Source organism: Musa acuminata, chromosome BXJ3-9 (assembly GCF_036884655.1).
Source record: "Musa acuminata AAA Group cultivar baxijiao chromosome BXJ3-9, Cavendish_Baxijiao_AAA, whole genome shotgun sequence".
Lineage (NCBI taxonomy): Eukaryota > Viridiplantae > Streptophyta > Magnoliopsida > Zingiberales > Musaceae > Musa > Musa acuminata.
The window spans coordinates 45,332,595-45,348,858 of NC_088357.1; the positions used below are offsets into that span (position 1 = coordinate 45,332,595).

Genomic DNA, 16,264 nt, shown 5'->3' on the forward strand with positions numbered 1-16,264 from the left:
CGAAATTTTATCTCAGGACTTGATATGATCGTAATCAATTGTCAAATCACTAAAGATACTTTATGATGTATCATAATAGTTTTCTTCTATAATAATAGCTAGTACTCTAGCAATTCTATGCATTATGATAAAAATTACTTGGTGATTAAAGAAAAGAGTTTAGAAATAATTAATATTAATTAAAAACTTGAGTTCTATTATAGTCTAAAGTGTTTGTAAAGAATATATTCTTATGGTTGGGTTTGTGAATAACTTGTAAAAAATATTGTGATATATGTACAAGTGGACATTATAATTGATATTTTTATTTATGTAATTAAAATTATTTATTTCTACTATCATATTTACATTTATATATGTACATATTATGATTGAATATTTATAATAGGATTGTCATAAATAGACAAATTATAAGAGACATTTTTTACTGCAATAGGAAGGACTAATAGTGTTATAGTATATAGAAAAACGTTTGACATTTATGACAAACGATCGCTATGACTCACATTAGCAATTAGACTTAATTTGATGTTATTATGTTTATTAGACTTATTTGCCTATTTTATAAAATTGATGTGTATGTGTAAACTATTTTTTCAAACATTTAGAATTCAATTAATTAATTTTTTTAAACAATCTTTGTCTTATTATGATATAATTTCTTAAGATATGACATTGATGGGAGGGACTCTTCTTATTATAAACTTAAGTAATCTTATCAAACTTGATTTATCAAATTTACTTTTGTGATAATGTCATGGTGACTTCAATTGAGTGTTTATGATATTGCTCAATTAAGGTACAACTATGGAGATGTTACATCATATAAGTTAGTGAATTTATAATAGGATGACTTAGAAGTGGGCATGGTAAGTTCGACTTATTATTATAGAATAGGCCAACAATGTGTTGAAAAGTCACAAATGTCACCAATGAGACACATCATAGTATTAATAAGATAGACTTTATTTCAGACTCCTTAAGCTGACACCCAATTCAAACATAAATGCCAATAACTGACATAGGGATAGATAGTCAACACCCTCCACAAGGGTTGGCTAAGCCAGCATCACGTAGACTCCAAATGCAGTGAGATACTCTTCAGTTGCATGGCCAAAGAAGCCCTTAATCTCGTCATATTCTACATTGACTTCGAAAAAGGTTCCACCCCCACCTCCATATGGACCGTATGTCTTTGCAAGATTGGTGGTAAACGTGAGTTGAGATACACATGGAAATTCAGAACAGTCGTGTTTGACATACCCAGAAACGGAGGTGAGGTATTCATCTTGCATCAGACTAAACTGCGAGGCAATTAGAGCGATGATAGATTTAGCGACTTATATATTTCATAGCAGGTATTAGAAGGAGGGAGGGGAAGGCAAAAGAATAGATGCATGGAGGTTGGAGAGGCATGCCTGGAATAGTTCACCGCCGGGGCCTCCATATCTGGGAGTTACGCGAGTGGTTCCGTCGATGTCGAAGGTTATCTTAATGGAGTTTACGCATGAAGCAGCGCCAATGCTGATGCCAGTGATTTTGTCTGCAGGTTCCATGGCCCAACGAGACTCGTTGCCGCATGGACATTTGGGGACGCCCCCTCGGGCATGCGCGGCCGTCTTGATCAGGTTGGAAGCCTGCAACACCATGCATCATCCATCAGAAACCACATAGAGTAGAATAGAAACTGCAGTACTACATAATAGATAGGCCTCCCTCTAAAGGAAGCAAAGCTATATTATTTCGGTGGAGGCAGAGTATCTATATAGCGTCTCTCTCACCATCAGCGAGCTTATGAATGAAGGAACTCCTCGCACACCGGATGATATGCAAACACACTCGACTCGATGGGGAGAGAGAGGATGGATGGATGGGGGGGTATTTATAGAACCAAAAGGTGCATCAAGTTGCCCAATATTTATGTATGAATGGAAGGAACTTGTAACAACAATAGAGAAAGAAAGAAGCAGTAAGGGGACCGCTTCCAAGTCAATGTTTTACTTAAACCCAGAGGATTGAGTTCTTTGCTGTTTTCTTCTTTTTAGTTAGGTTTATGTGTGGATAACATCATCAATAACCTACAAATGTAAGCATTGGATTCATAATGACCATTTATAGTTAAGTATGTTGGATTACTTAGAATATGACTTCCAAGTCAATAGAAATATTATCACTCCATGCTGGTCTTCGATTAATCCAAATCTCTCTCTCTCTCTCTCTCTCTCTCTCTCTCTCTCTCTCTCTCTCTCTTATCACTGTGGTTTTCCATGGTTTGGAGAGAGAGAACTGGAAAGATAGAGAAGGGGATGAGGGGCATTAATATATAAGAACCAATGTGGATTTCATTATGAGTTCAAGCTGATCAGAAGACTCCCGGGAGTCTTTTACTATTTTATTTTTATTAAAGAACTAGTAAGAATAATACTATTCTACTCTTTCATTATGCATTTATGTTTGCCTCCCAAGACCAGCAAGTAATACAATATAATGAGCTTAATCTTCCAAGCCAAACTTGTGAAATTTGAATTTGTAGATGATCCATTCCCACATCCACAATTTTTTGACTGACTTGAATGTTGGAAAGTTCCAGTTTCGAAAAGTAATCTAATCGAAGTTTGAACTTAAGCCAATTGTTAAATAACATATTGATACATGATTATGCCAATAGTTTTCTTATATTTGAATTAATATTTTAGTCTATATTTTTTTATCTTCTTAAATATCATTACAACAACAGTATGAGAATAACAAAGAAAAATAAATAAATAAATTTTTTTATATATTTTTTTACCTATTATTTTCGTATTTTCGTTGGTAAAATCAATGATATTAGAGTAAATTAACCTAAATATTTTATTTTTATAATTATAAAAAAAAATTTAATATATTTTTTTAATCTAGAGACCAGGATAATAAGAAGATCAAACTATAAAAGGTAATATATAATTAATCTGAAAAAAATTGATAGTCAATATTTAATTTAAATCGTGTAGATATTCGATGGATACATTCATGTGTGGATGATTTCTTAATCTTAAAAAATATTCAAACTTTCATAGTAACCATTTACGTGTTTGGAAGAATTCAATACTTATCCTACTTGGGGTCATTAAAATTAATATGACGTCAAAGTCATTATTTAAAACTTCACAGTCGTTCTTCATGCATGCACGCGGTAGTCATTCCTTCCATGCATGTACACCAACTCAATTATCCTCTCTATACAACCAACATGGGACATATTGAATGCACCAAGATTTGAATCCATAAAACGCAGATTGACATATATGTGTCCCATATTATGTCGAAGTATGCGTGACTATTAGCTTCGTTCGGTCCTATTTTAATTAAAACACCCCAAAAACTATGACTTTGATCTTCCAAGCCAAACTAGCATTATTTTGACTTTGTAGATCAGCCATTCCAATGTCATCAACATATTCAGCTTGTATCTGAAAATTGAACTCCACATTCTCATCGGTCCACTTTGTTATTCTTCTCAGTTTTGGAACTTAGAATTAACGAAAACGCTGCTCATCTCATATCGTCCCTCATTGTTATATGAATGTAAATTAATAATAAAGAAACAAACAAAACATTATATTTTGGCTGGATAGAACCAACGGAACAAAAAAAATTTCAAGTGGGTTAATAATAATAATAATAATAATACTTTTATTATTATTATTATTATTATTATTATTATTATTATTATTATTATTTATGCTCCTTCTTCTTTTGAGAGCCCGTCCAAAGTCATTATTTGAAATTTCATCATGACTATCAGATTTTTATTTTAAATGATAATGCATTCATATATTAGTAGTTTCATCTTAAACCTAAAATGATGTACACAATACAATAAAATGAGAAAAATATGGCCATAATCTATTAACATCATGACATTTGGCTTGATACAAATATGAGGTTTTCTTAAGTGAGTGACACACCCACATGTATCTCAAATTTAGCGTAAAATATGACAGTTTTGTTCAAGGCAACAGTTCATAACAAATAAAATGTAGTTTAGATTTTGAATTCAAAAGTAGACGAGCTAAAATATAGAGTAAAATTATAATTTTTATCATCATATATCTACGTACTATTATTTATGCCATATTAGCACCTGAAATTTATGATGCTATATGTATATATGTATATGCTAAAAATAATAAGTACTTGAACAGTTCTATGCATTATAGTAAAAATTACCTAGTGGTTAAAGAAAAAAGTTTAATAATAATTAATATCAATTAAAAACTTAAGTTCCATTGTATTAATTTCTAATCAATTCACTTAGAACTTATAGTATAAAATGTTTGAAAATATATATTTTTATGATTGAGTTTGTGAATAATCCGTAAAAAATATGGATACATATTTAAGTGGACATTATATTTGACATTATTATTTATGTAATTAAAATTATTTATTTACTATATTATTTACATTTATGTATGTATATATTATGATTGAATGTATATAATAGGATTGTCATAAAATCATAAATTATAGAAGACACCTTTTATTACATTAGGAAGGACTAATAGTGTGTGCATGTATAAAATATTTTTTCAAAGATTTAAAATCTGAGTAAATAAAATTATTTTCAAATATTTTTTGTTTTATTATGATAAATTTTTTTTAAGAGATGACATTGATGGGAGAGACTCTTCTTACTATAAACTTAAGTAATACTATCGAACTTGATTTATCAAATTTACTTTTATGATAATATCATCCAAGTGTTTATGATCTTGCTTTATTAAAGTAGACTATGCAATGTTATATCATATAAGTTAGTGAATTTATAATAGGATGACTTAGAAGTGGCCATGGTAGGTTCGACTTATTATTACCAGATGGGCCGTGTTCAAAAGTCACAAATGTCACCAATGAGACACGTCATAGTATTAGTAAAATAGACTTTATTTCACACTACTGAAGCTGACACCCAATTCAAACATAAATGCCTGACAGTGGCATCCTTATTCAACACACATAGAGATAGAGAGTCAACACACACATGGAGATAGATAGTCAACACCCTCCACAAGGGTTGGCTAAGCCAGCATCACGTAGACTCCAAATGCAGTGAGATACTCTTCACTTGTTTGTCCAAAGAAGCCCTTAATCTCGTCATATTTTACGTTGACTTCGAAAAAGGTTCCACCCTCACCTCCATATGGACCGTATTTCTTTCCAAGATTGGTGGTAAACGTGAGTTGAGATACACATGGAAATTCAGAACAGTCGTGTTTGACATACCCAGAAACGGAGGTGAGGTATTCATCTTGCATGAGAGTAAACTGCGAGGCAATTAGAGCGATGATACATTTAGCGACTTATATATCTGATAGCAGGTATTAGGAGGAGGGAGGGGAAGGCAAAAGAATAGATCCATGGATGGATGGAGGTTGGAGAGGCATGCCTGGAATAGTTCGCCGCCGGGGCCTCCATATCTGGGAGTTACGCGAGTGGTTCCGTCGATGTCGAAGGTAATCTTAATGGAGTTTACGCATGAAGCAGCGCCAATGCTGATGCCTGTGATTTTGTCTGCAGGTTCCATGGCCCAACGAGACTCGTTGCCGCGTGGACATTTGGGGACGCCCCCTCGGGCATGCGCGGCCGTCTTGATGTGGTTGGAAGCCTGCACCACCATGCATCATCCATCACAAACCACATATAGTAGAATAGAAAGTACTACATAGATAGGCCTCCCTCTAAGAGAGGCATAGCTATATTCCTTCGGCGGAGGCAGAATATCTATATAGTTTCTCTCTCACCATTAGCGAGCTTACGAAGCAATTCCTCTCACACCAGATGATATGATGGGGAGAGAGTGGGGAGTATTTATAGAACCAAACGGTGCATGAAGCTGTCACGACTGGGACTTGTACCAATACAAAGAGAACCAGCAGCAGCAGTACCTGGACGGATGGGGTATTTGTAGAACCAAAAGCTATTATGAACCTGTTTTGAATGGGATTTGTAACGATTCATTATGCATTTAAGCTGATCAGAAGACTCCTGTGAGTCTTGTACTATTTTATTTTTATTAAAGAACTAGTAAGAATGATGCTCTTTCTTTGTGCATTTATGTTTGTCTCCCAAATCATTGAGCTTCTTTCATATTTAATTAAAAGATCAGCAAAATAATACAATGAGCTTAATCTTCCAAGCCAAACTAGTGAAATTTGACATTGTAGATCATCCAGTCCCATCCACCACCACATTCGTATATCTATCGTCTCTGAAAATAATGAATCCTTCAAACGATCATACCATTATTCATAATTTTTCGACACTTGATGATCAGAAAGTTCTAGTTTCGAGTAATAATCGAAGTTGAATTTAGATCAATTGTTATATATACATGGAGATATATAATTATGCCATTAGTTTTCTTATATTTGAATTAAGACAAGCAACAAGCAAAAACTATCTTAACACTTTTGAACCCCTACGTAGGGTCGTGCCAAATAATACTTTGATTATAAGGTTAGATCATTGCATCGCATGAGCACTTTTACCTTAGATTGTTTGTAAGCTTGTAAAATCTATCTTTATATTGTACAGCTCCTAAGTTTATATTTGCATCGAGCAATAATAGTACTTTGCTTGTACGGAAGACTTAGCTCTTGCAGACGAATATCACAAGGGTATTGCAGACTTAAAATTAGCTAAGTCCAATTTGTGAAGATGGACAGCCGATGGATCTGTCGAGCTGCCCATAATATATATATATATATATATATATATATATATATATGTATGTATGTATTATCCTTAGATTCATAATAATATTTATTGAATTGAAGCCGAAATCACTTGATGATTTATTATGAAATCTAATAGGCCTGGGTATTGTTCTTTTTGAATAGATATTGGATTTCCCCGCTTATCTATATTCTTTAGACTAGACGAGGTATTCAATCACAACGATCGAACACTTTTCAGATCATGCCCGCCCTGTGAACTTCCTAACCCGAATTCACCTTAAACACCTTACATGTCTTTGAATCTATCTATTTCCTAAACCGACAGGTTTGAAGCAAAAGAGACAAGCAACTACTAGAAAGGCAAAGAAAGTAAGAAGACACAAGTGACGGCATGACGCTCGTTGTGTCGGTAGGTAACAGTATCTATTGTCTTTCAAAAAGGGTCTGGCTTATCTCAATCTATGGAACATGAGATTTATGCAATTGTTTGATTCTTCTGTTTGCACAACCAAATCCAAGTAGAGTGCCCTCAGATGTGGATCACCTAAAACGGGGAATTGACTCGTCAATAATTTTCATCCACCGATACCGAAAGTGCTCTAGTTTTCCATGATTTGAAGCAATGGTTCTCTTGGTGACCCCGTGCCACTGCAGATTGGTGCAGATAGGCGAAGAGAGTCCACGTACGAAGGTGGAACTCAAGAAAGAATAATGGCAGATTCAAGCAAAAGAACGACTAGAGAGGACTGTTGTTCCTGCTCTTCTTTCTTCTTCGCTTCGGGGGACGTCTGGTTTGCTTTAGGGCGTCCTAATCCTCTGAAGAGACATAGGGCTACTGAAGATAGAGCCAAAAAAAAGGATCTTTCCACGAGGGAGAATTCTGGCTCCACAGAGGTTCAACCTTTCTTATGTGGATAGAGCAAAAAGTAGAGTGTTGGAAGCTTTAAGAACGAACGGCAAACTGGCCTATTCTATTACCAGACGGAATTATATGAATGATTATATGCATGATTATTATAGGAATCAACAAAGATGATAGGTGTGCGAGAAGAGTGTGATTTAGTTGGCGCTTGAGTTCGCCTCTCAAAAGATTGAAGCGGATTCAGTAATTAATTGATTCGGACGATTGGGATCCCTCTAAGAAGAAAAAGAAGATATGGAATGATCAAAATGGGTGTAAGGGAGTGAAGGAGAGGAGCTGTGAGAATCTGATTGAAATCAGTATGGCGAGAAAGTTCGACCGATCAAACGGAGGAGTCTTTTCAAGAGACCAGAGACAGTCGCCTGACTTGCTTCTCGCTGTGCTCGATCTGGCTTTGACTTGGGTCTTCTAGTCACAGCACCAGGAGCAAATGAGATGGATCTTTGGTTATGGATTAGGCCGGAATCAAGCACCTTCTTTGAGTTACCACAAAGTCAAGTCAAAGGGCTTCCTTGTGCGGACCCATGATCTCCTGATCCCGAGGCATTTCTCCTTTACCCTTCGATTAATAGGGAAAGGGCTGATGGCTACCTATTCTTTTCTCTGTTATACAAGTGCTCGATGGAAGCTATATTCAATTCATACGATAACACCATCTGTTGGTAACTAAACTTCTTTACGGGCTTGATGTAAAGTTTCCTCTCTTCCTCTATTCTTGCATTTTGCCTATAGTCACTTTCTTGTGCTGTGACTTCTGTAAGCCTTCCTTCAGGTTCAGGGGCTCACGCTTTTGTCTCTAACTGCTATTAAAACGGAGGATGAAGAAAAGAAAAGGGGTTCACAAACTAGTTCTAGCCCAACTTCCTACTTAGTTCCTGATTGATAGCAGATAAGATTTATAGAATTGCACGATAAAATCTCGTTACTCTATTAAAAAAAATCTTTCCTTCTAACTTATATAAATAAGAAACATATTAATAAACTTCTCATCAACTTTTGTATCACACTCTTTTATCATGGTATCAAAGCCTTTGCCTTAGAACAATGATCAACATCCATGAAGAACCCGGTCTAATATCAAATTCAACCCACAAAATATGGTTACATCAAGATCGTTTCATCCTCCAAGCTATTCAAACCTCAGTCGCTAGATCTATCACCCCACTGATATCTTCATGTGCGACTACTACAGAAGCATGGTACAAGCTACAAATAACTTTGGCAAATCATTCGCATACTCGTATGCTTAATCTTCTATCCAGTCTAATAAAAATAAAACAAAAGGGAAGTACTATTACTGATTATCTATAAAATATCAAAGTTATCATCGATGACTTAGCTTTGATAGGTCATTCTCTGGCTTAGGAGATGAGTACAACGAACTAACAACTGTAATTTAGGCACGTGACTTACCAATGTCATTTGAAGAACTCTATGATAAGTTGACTAATTATGAGACATACTCAAAGCCCGAAGATAGATTAACCGGACCAAATATCATAGCTCAAGTCAGTCAAAAATCCAAGAGGAAAAGCAACCAATACAATAAGGACATCAACAAAGGTTTGGCCAATATGTCTCCTGACCCTATGGGTCCCAAACCAACATGAGTCATTTGTTAGTTATGTGATAAAATCAGACATTGTGTGAAAGTCTATCGATCTCGACCCAGATTGATATTGTCCAACATGAGGATTGAGTTCTTACAGTCTACTTTTTAGTCAGGTTTATATATGGATAAAATCATTAATAACCTATAAATTTAAGCATTGGATTCATATTAATCATTTATAGGTTTGGAAAATGTGAATACTAGTTAAGTCTATTAGATTACTTAAAATATGACTCTTCATCCTAAGTTCGCGAAGGTCCTCATTGCTGATGATCTTGATCTTGGCGGCCATGTCGAAGCTCTCCAGCTTTAGATCAAACATCGTCTTCTCCTCCTTAGGTGCTGCACCGATGACACTAGCAGGTTCAAGGAAGCTAGCGACGACACCCATGCCGAAAGAATAACAGTGATTCTCTACTGCTAAGCAAAGAATAGTAGCAATTCTCCTCACAAATGCATACTCTAGCTCCTCAAATAGCAAACACTCAACTAGTAAATCTGTTGTCAAAAATCACAATCGTAACATTTTGTGACATCCATCGTGGGGCTCTATCAAACAATCTAGTGGCAAAGGCTCTGTCATCACCATAGAAGGCCTCTCCTCTGCAAATCCTCCCTTTAATCGATGATCAGATATGCAAATCCTTCCTTTGATCGGCAATCAGATATACAACCATAAACCACTCCTTCACTAGTTATAGATACGATAAGATCATCTTATTCTATAAGCAATTTAAGTCTTAGTTGTTAACTAAAGTAGTATTGTTGATTATATATATAATTTAAAAGTTATTATAGATGACTTGACTTTAATAGGTCATCCCCTGAGTGATGATAAGGTCATTATCCTTACTCTCAATAACCTAAAATATGAATATAATAAACTAACAATGGTAATTCAAACATATGACTCACAAATGTTATTTGAAAAACTCTATGATAAGTTGATTGATCATGAAACATATTTGAAATAAGAAGAGAGAATGATGAGACCAACTATCATAGCTCAATTCAGTCAAAAATCCAAAAGTAAGAGCAATCAAAATAACAAAAAATTTAACAAAGGATTGAACAAGATGCTCACTTGACACATAGATAATACATAAAGTCATCCCTTCTATCATGGTAGTAACTTCAATCCAAACAACTCAAGGAACAACTTTAATTATAGCCATCAATATTTCTGCATCCCAATAATAATAATTAACAAAAAATCATCTACTAGCTCTATTACAAAATTAGACATATAGCAAGTGTTTGTCGATCTTAACCTAAGCTAACTACTACACCTAACTGGCTTCAAGAAAATACTATAACTACTCCGACCGCTCATCTTGACTCCGGGGCTTTTCATTATATCACTTCAGATTTGTAGAATTTATCTATCTACAATAACTATAGAGGCAATAAAGACATAATCATTGGTAATGGTAACAAAATCTCTATTACTCACATTAGTTCTACAACACATAATTTAAACACAAACATTTGATGATATTCTATGTGCACCTTACATCAAAAGAAACATTATCTTTGTCTCTCAATTCTATAAACAATATAACATCATTATTGAATTATTTTTTAACTTATTTGGATATAAGCACGAGAGTATCCTTTGTCCGAGGCCACAATAAAGATAACATCTATGAATAGTCATTAGCTTCACAAATCACCAACCAATTACTCTTGCTTTAGTTGTTGCTCCAATTGATGTGTGGCATTGTCGCCTTGATCATCTGTCATCCATCATTTAACAATAGCTAATTTCTCATTACTCCCTTCTAACTTTCAAATCAAATAGAATTACAATTCATTGTGATGTTTGCCTTAGCAATAAAAGTCACAAGCTACCTTTCGGAACATCATTATATTTTGCTCCAAACCATTTGAAATTGTTTACATTGATATTTGGGCTCGCCCCATTCACCTCCTTTAATAATTTAGATTTTTTGTAATTTATATAGATTACTTCACCAAATATAATGACTATACCCTCTCAAACATAAATATAAAGTCAATAAAATATTTACCCATTTTAGAATGGTGGTCAATAACTTTATCAAGTCTATCATCAAAACAGGTTACTTTGATAGAGGAGTTAAAGACCAAGCATGAACAACTTACCTCTTATCCTATGATATATAATATTTTAAGTCACCACCACACACACCTCAACTAGTTGACTATGAGAAACAAAAGCATCAACATATTATTGAAATTAGTCTCACCCTTTTACACTAAGCTTCCATGCCACTAACCTTTTGGTTAGTATTCTTTCAAACTATAGTTTACCTTATTAACTGCATGCTTACCTCCAATCCTACAACACCAATCACTATTTGAAAAATTATTTCACAAAATCACAAACCTTCAAAAACTCAAAGTACTTGATTGTTTGTGTTATCTCTAGTTACACCCCTATGCATCACATAAGTTAACACTAAGATATAAGCATTACATCTTCATTAGGTACCCCCTTGAACATAATATGTTTCGATGCTTTGATCCTCAAACTTAAAAGGTATTTATATCATGTCAAGTTATTTTTTTTTAGTCCACCTTTCCCTTCCAAAATCATGCTCTTGCAACAATGCAAGCCACTACAATAACTATGCATCAATATATTCATATAAGTACATATCAAACACCCTCGAACGCATCTCTCACCACATCAACTAGTAGTTCTCCTCTAAAACTATCCTTCATTATCACTCTAGTTCAACAATACCTCACCCTCTTTACAACTTCCCCATCACTTCTATACCAACTCACTCTACAATGCTTGATGAAGCAATGCTCTCGGCACCACAAATGAGGTCTTTATCCTCTCCTTGGCCAAGTGACACCAAAGTACATCAGCCTGATTTAGTATGTGTTACTAATTCTCTATCAATTCTTATACCTCCAACATAACCTAATAATAACACCAAGCCTGAACATCTCATGACAACTTGCTCAAAAAATGATATCCAATAATCCTTTACCTCCATGCTACCACAAGTTCTCCATTGAGCCTATTGAACCCACAACCATCACCGAAGCCCAAAAATCTCTACCTGACACAAAACCATGTGTGAAAAATATGATACCCTACTCAATAATACCACATGGATCCTTGTACCATCTCAACATAAAAAATATCATCAATCGTAAGCAAATCTTTCGAACTAAGCAAAACCCAAATTGATCCATAATAAGATACAATACATGTTTAGTAACCAATGGTTTTACCAATGATCAAGTGTTGATTTCATAAAAACATTCAATCCAATTGTTAAACTAATAATAATCTGACTCATCGTGAGTTTGACTATTACTCAAGAATGGCATATATGCCAACTAGTAGTTAACAATACTTTCTTAAATAAAACATTAACTAAAAATATCTTTATATAACAATCTTCTAGCTTCATCCACCCTCAATATTCAAGTCATGTTTATAAACTACGAAAAGCTATTTATGAACTTCGCCAAGCTTCAAGAGCCTGATATACTGAACTTGGCTCATTTTTTATGTCAAGCGACTTTGTCTAACTTCAAGTCTTACACGTCATTTTTTTCTACGATAACAAAAGGAAAGTACTATATATCTATTAATTTATGTTGATGATATTATTTTAATATAAACTTAATTTTATAAGAGCATGATAAAAGATCATTATAGAGATAAATATAAAATGATAATATTCCTTACATTCTCAAGATTAGAATCATCAATAGGTAAAATCTTTTTTCCAAACCATGTATAAATACATGTCACCTAATAACAAATTCTTTAGGGTTTCTGCACGTTGTAGCCGTTGCGCTCCGCTGCTAATGCACATCGCTGCCACTGCATCCTGCTGTTGCTGACGCTGCTGCTACTGCACGTCACCGTGGCCGGATACCGCCGCTGATACGTGACGTCGCCTGATCTGCCCAGATAGAGCGCCGCTAATTTGGCGGCCACAGCTGCTGCTCGCCGCTGCTACACGTCGTTGCCGATTGACTTCGCAGCCTCTGCACATATCGGTGCCGCTGCGAACCGTTGTCGCTGCTATTGCACACTGCCGCGCTTCGCCACCGATGTGCGCGCTCTTCTGCAGGTTGCCTCTGCTACATGCCGCGCTTCTGTAAGTTGCCGCCGATGTACGCCGCTAACTCTGCTAGCCGTCGTTACTTCACGTCAGCATCGAAGCGCACCGCGCTACTGTCAGTTTCGTATATTTATTGGCTACATCAATAGAGCATCACGTACTCCGCGGAACATTCTAAGAAATAATGATGTTATCTTCGACCGCAAGGCCCATCCATGTGTTCACGTAGCCCATTTCTTTTGGGGTCAAAATTAGCCCCTCAATGTCTACGTTTACACCATTAAAGCAAACAAAGGTAACATTTTCACCCTTAAATAAATCTAACAAAGGTAACATTTTATCTTCTTTCTTCACTATTTTTGTTTGACAACTCCGCCACATTTCTATCACAAATTACCCTCTCTTAGTCTCTACATAGTGTGTGCACACCCTTGCGCGGGAGGAGCAAGCATGCAAATTGATGGTGAGAGACAAAGCAGGCAGCAGCCCTTCCAATTCTCTGCGCTACATTTTGGCTGTCGATGGTTAAACACGTCGGGTTGTGTTTGCCATGCATGCATGCAGGCGGGAGCGATAAAGGTGGGGCCGCTGGGGGGTGCGGAAGGAGGGTTCCACCGGGACATGGGACCCGCGGGCCACATCATGAGCATCAAGATTGGCTCTCGGGGAGTAATCGACTACGTCGCCTTCGCCTACGTGTTCGAAGGGACGACCTACGAGACTGTCCGCCATGGAGGCCCCGGCGGCGGACTCAACGTGGCATGCGATGTTCTTCTGCCGTCCAAGAAAGCAGTGATGACGTCAAGCTAACATGAGAGATAAGATAACTCAGACATCACCAACAACACTTGCTATCCTTCACCAGAAAGCTTTTTGACACCTCATGATCTATTCCGTAATAACCCTTTTTCTGTTGTAGGTTGATCTTTCGGATGAGGAATACATGAATAATATCTCGGGATGCATCGGAGAGTTCGCCGGAACTCCTTGTATAACTTCTTTCAACCTTCCTGTGCAAGAGAGAAAGATCGTCGGCTTGTTTGGGCGTGCAGGAAAGTATCTTAAGGCAATTGGAGTCTATTTGATGCCTAAGTAGCAGTTCAGCTGAAGGATTTCTACTGCCGTTATATGCTGTTGAAGTTGTGGGTTTCTGTGTTTGCTCATATACCTCAAAAAGTTGTGCTTACAAGCATGAAAATATTTTTTGTTTTCACGCTTTCACACAAATAAATCAAAAAATCAAATGGTCGATCAATGCGTTCACACAAATATACGTATACATGTGTTGACGAACAACATCATACGTGGTTTTGATTGAAGTCTCGAATCTGAAAGAGATGAAGCATGTGATTCACATGCGATTCACGATTACCATTCAGTCCTGCACCATCCCAACCATTACCCCAAAATAGTCAGCAACTTAGTTAACGTGTCTCCATGGCAGGATCAAACTGTGTGTAGAGCCTTCCGTAGACTGCGAGTCCAACAGAAGAGCCTCCCCTCACTCACCGTGGTCTTATAAATACCTCTACCCATCTCTACCTTGTACGTGTGCATATTGTGGCGGAGGAGGTGTTCATCAAGCTCGCAAAGTTCAAAGCGATGGTGAGGGATAATAATAATTTGCTTGCTAGGGGGGAAGCAGCAGCAGCAGCTGAGCTTCTCTCTCTCTCTCTCTCTCTCTCTCTCTCTCTCTCTCTCTTTCATGCATGCATGCTTTCGTGCAGGCGGAAGCAGTGATCAAGGTGGGGACCTGGGGTGCGAACGGAGGGTCCCACTGGGACATGGGGCCTGCCGACCACATCAAGAGCATCAAGATATGCGCCAAGGGAGTAGTCGACTCCATCGCCTTCATGTACGTGGTCGGAGAGACGGCCGAAGATACTCCCCGATATGGAGGCCCCGGCGGTGCACCCAACCTGGCATGCCTCCTGCTTCACCTCCGTTTGCCTTTTCACCTGCTATTAAATCCCTTCCATTAGTCATCAAAGGAACATAGAACACAAACAGTAGTGATTCGAGTGGGAACCCTACCGAACAAGAACTAGGAATAGTATGAATGTTAGTCCATACTATCACTGCTAGACTACTTAGACATCACAAAAATGGCTTCTTATCCTTCGCTACAAGCTTTTTTACACCTCAGTATTCAACAACGTAAGAAAATGCAACAAAAAAGGAAGAAAGAAATCATGTGCATGCTTATTCCTCTCTCACCATGAAATCAACACCTCGATTATCCATACGAACTCTGTGCCGTTGCAGATCAAATTTTTTGACGAGGAATACCTCACTGCAATCTCGGGATACATCGGAGAGTACGGTGGAACTCCTTGCATATCTCAGCTCACATTTACCACTAATATGGGAACCTATGGACCGTACGGAGATGGCGGCGGAACTCCTTTCAACCTTCCTGTGGAAGAGGGTAAGATCGCGCGCTTCTATGGACGTGCAGGTACCTATCTTAAAGCCATTGGCGTCTACTTGAAGCCAAACTAGCAGCAGCTCAATGGAGTGGAATTGAAGCTGTCTACTACTCGGGTGATCCCATAAATAAAGGATGTCATATACTACCGTTGACATCTCTCGATGTTTGTCTTATGTTTAAGTTGTGTGCCTAAGTATGTCGTTGTGATCCTACAAATAAAATGGGTTGTGCTTATTATGTGACTCAATAACTTACAGTATCATGCACCTCCTTATCTTTCATTAGAATGCTTATATAGGGCCGTGATTATTATGTGACTTTATCGTTCTATTCCTAATCTTTTCCCTCATGAGACCAAAACGTAGCTATAGATTATATTCTAAGCAAACTTAAGCAATAGATATCTCGTTCGAGGTAGTAGATTACGTACACATTGAGTTGCTTAAGCTTCAGAATTATATATGAACTGATCATATGTTATGCCTTCACGTTGACTGAATT

At 36.8% G+C, this 16,264-nt stretch overlaps 3 protein-coding genes across 3 annotated transcripts; 2 read left to right on the forward strand and 1 right to left on the reverse strand.

Moving 5' to 3' along the window:
- Positions 1-945: 945 nt before the first annotated feature.
- On the reverse strand, positions 946-1,867 carry LOC135648677 (jacalin-related lectin 3-like). The gene is made up of 3 exons (XM_065166566.1): positions 1,782-1,867; positions 1,419-1,637; positions 946-1,304 (listed from the first exon to the last, which is right to left on the reverse strand). Exons 1-3 carry the CDS (start codon positions 1,782-1,784, stop codon positions 1,059-1,061), a joined length of 468 nt encoding a protein of 155 aa, XP_065022638.1. The 5' UTR covers positions 1,785-1,867; the 3' UTR covers positions 946-1,058.
- A 12,086-nt stretch (positions 1,868-13,953) lies between these two features.
- LOC103999399 (horcolin-like) lies at positions 13,954-14,428 on the forward strand. The gene is made up of 2 exons (XM_009421156.2): positions 13,954-14,124; positions 14,252-14,428. Exons 1-2 carry the CDS (start codon positions 13,954-13,956, stop codon positions 14,426-14,428), a joined length of 348 nt encoding a protein of 115 aa, XP_009419431.2.
- Positions 14,429-14,885: 457 nt separating this feature from the next.
- Positions 14,886-15,988, forward strand: LOC135649359 (horcolin-like). The gene is made up of 3 exons (XM_065167628.1): positions 14,886-14,937; positions 15,060-15,254; positions 15,598-15,988. The coding sequence occupies exons 1-3, from the start codon at positions 14,935-14,937 to the stop codon at positions 15,832-15,834; spliced, it is 435 nt and encodes a 144-aa protein (XP_065023700.1). The 5' UTR covers positions 14,886-14,934; the 3' UTR covers positions 15,835-15,988.
- The last annotated feature ends 276 nt before the right edge of the window (positions 15,989-16,264 follow it).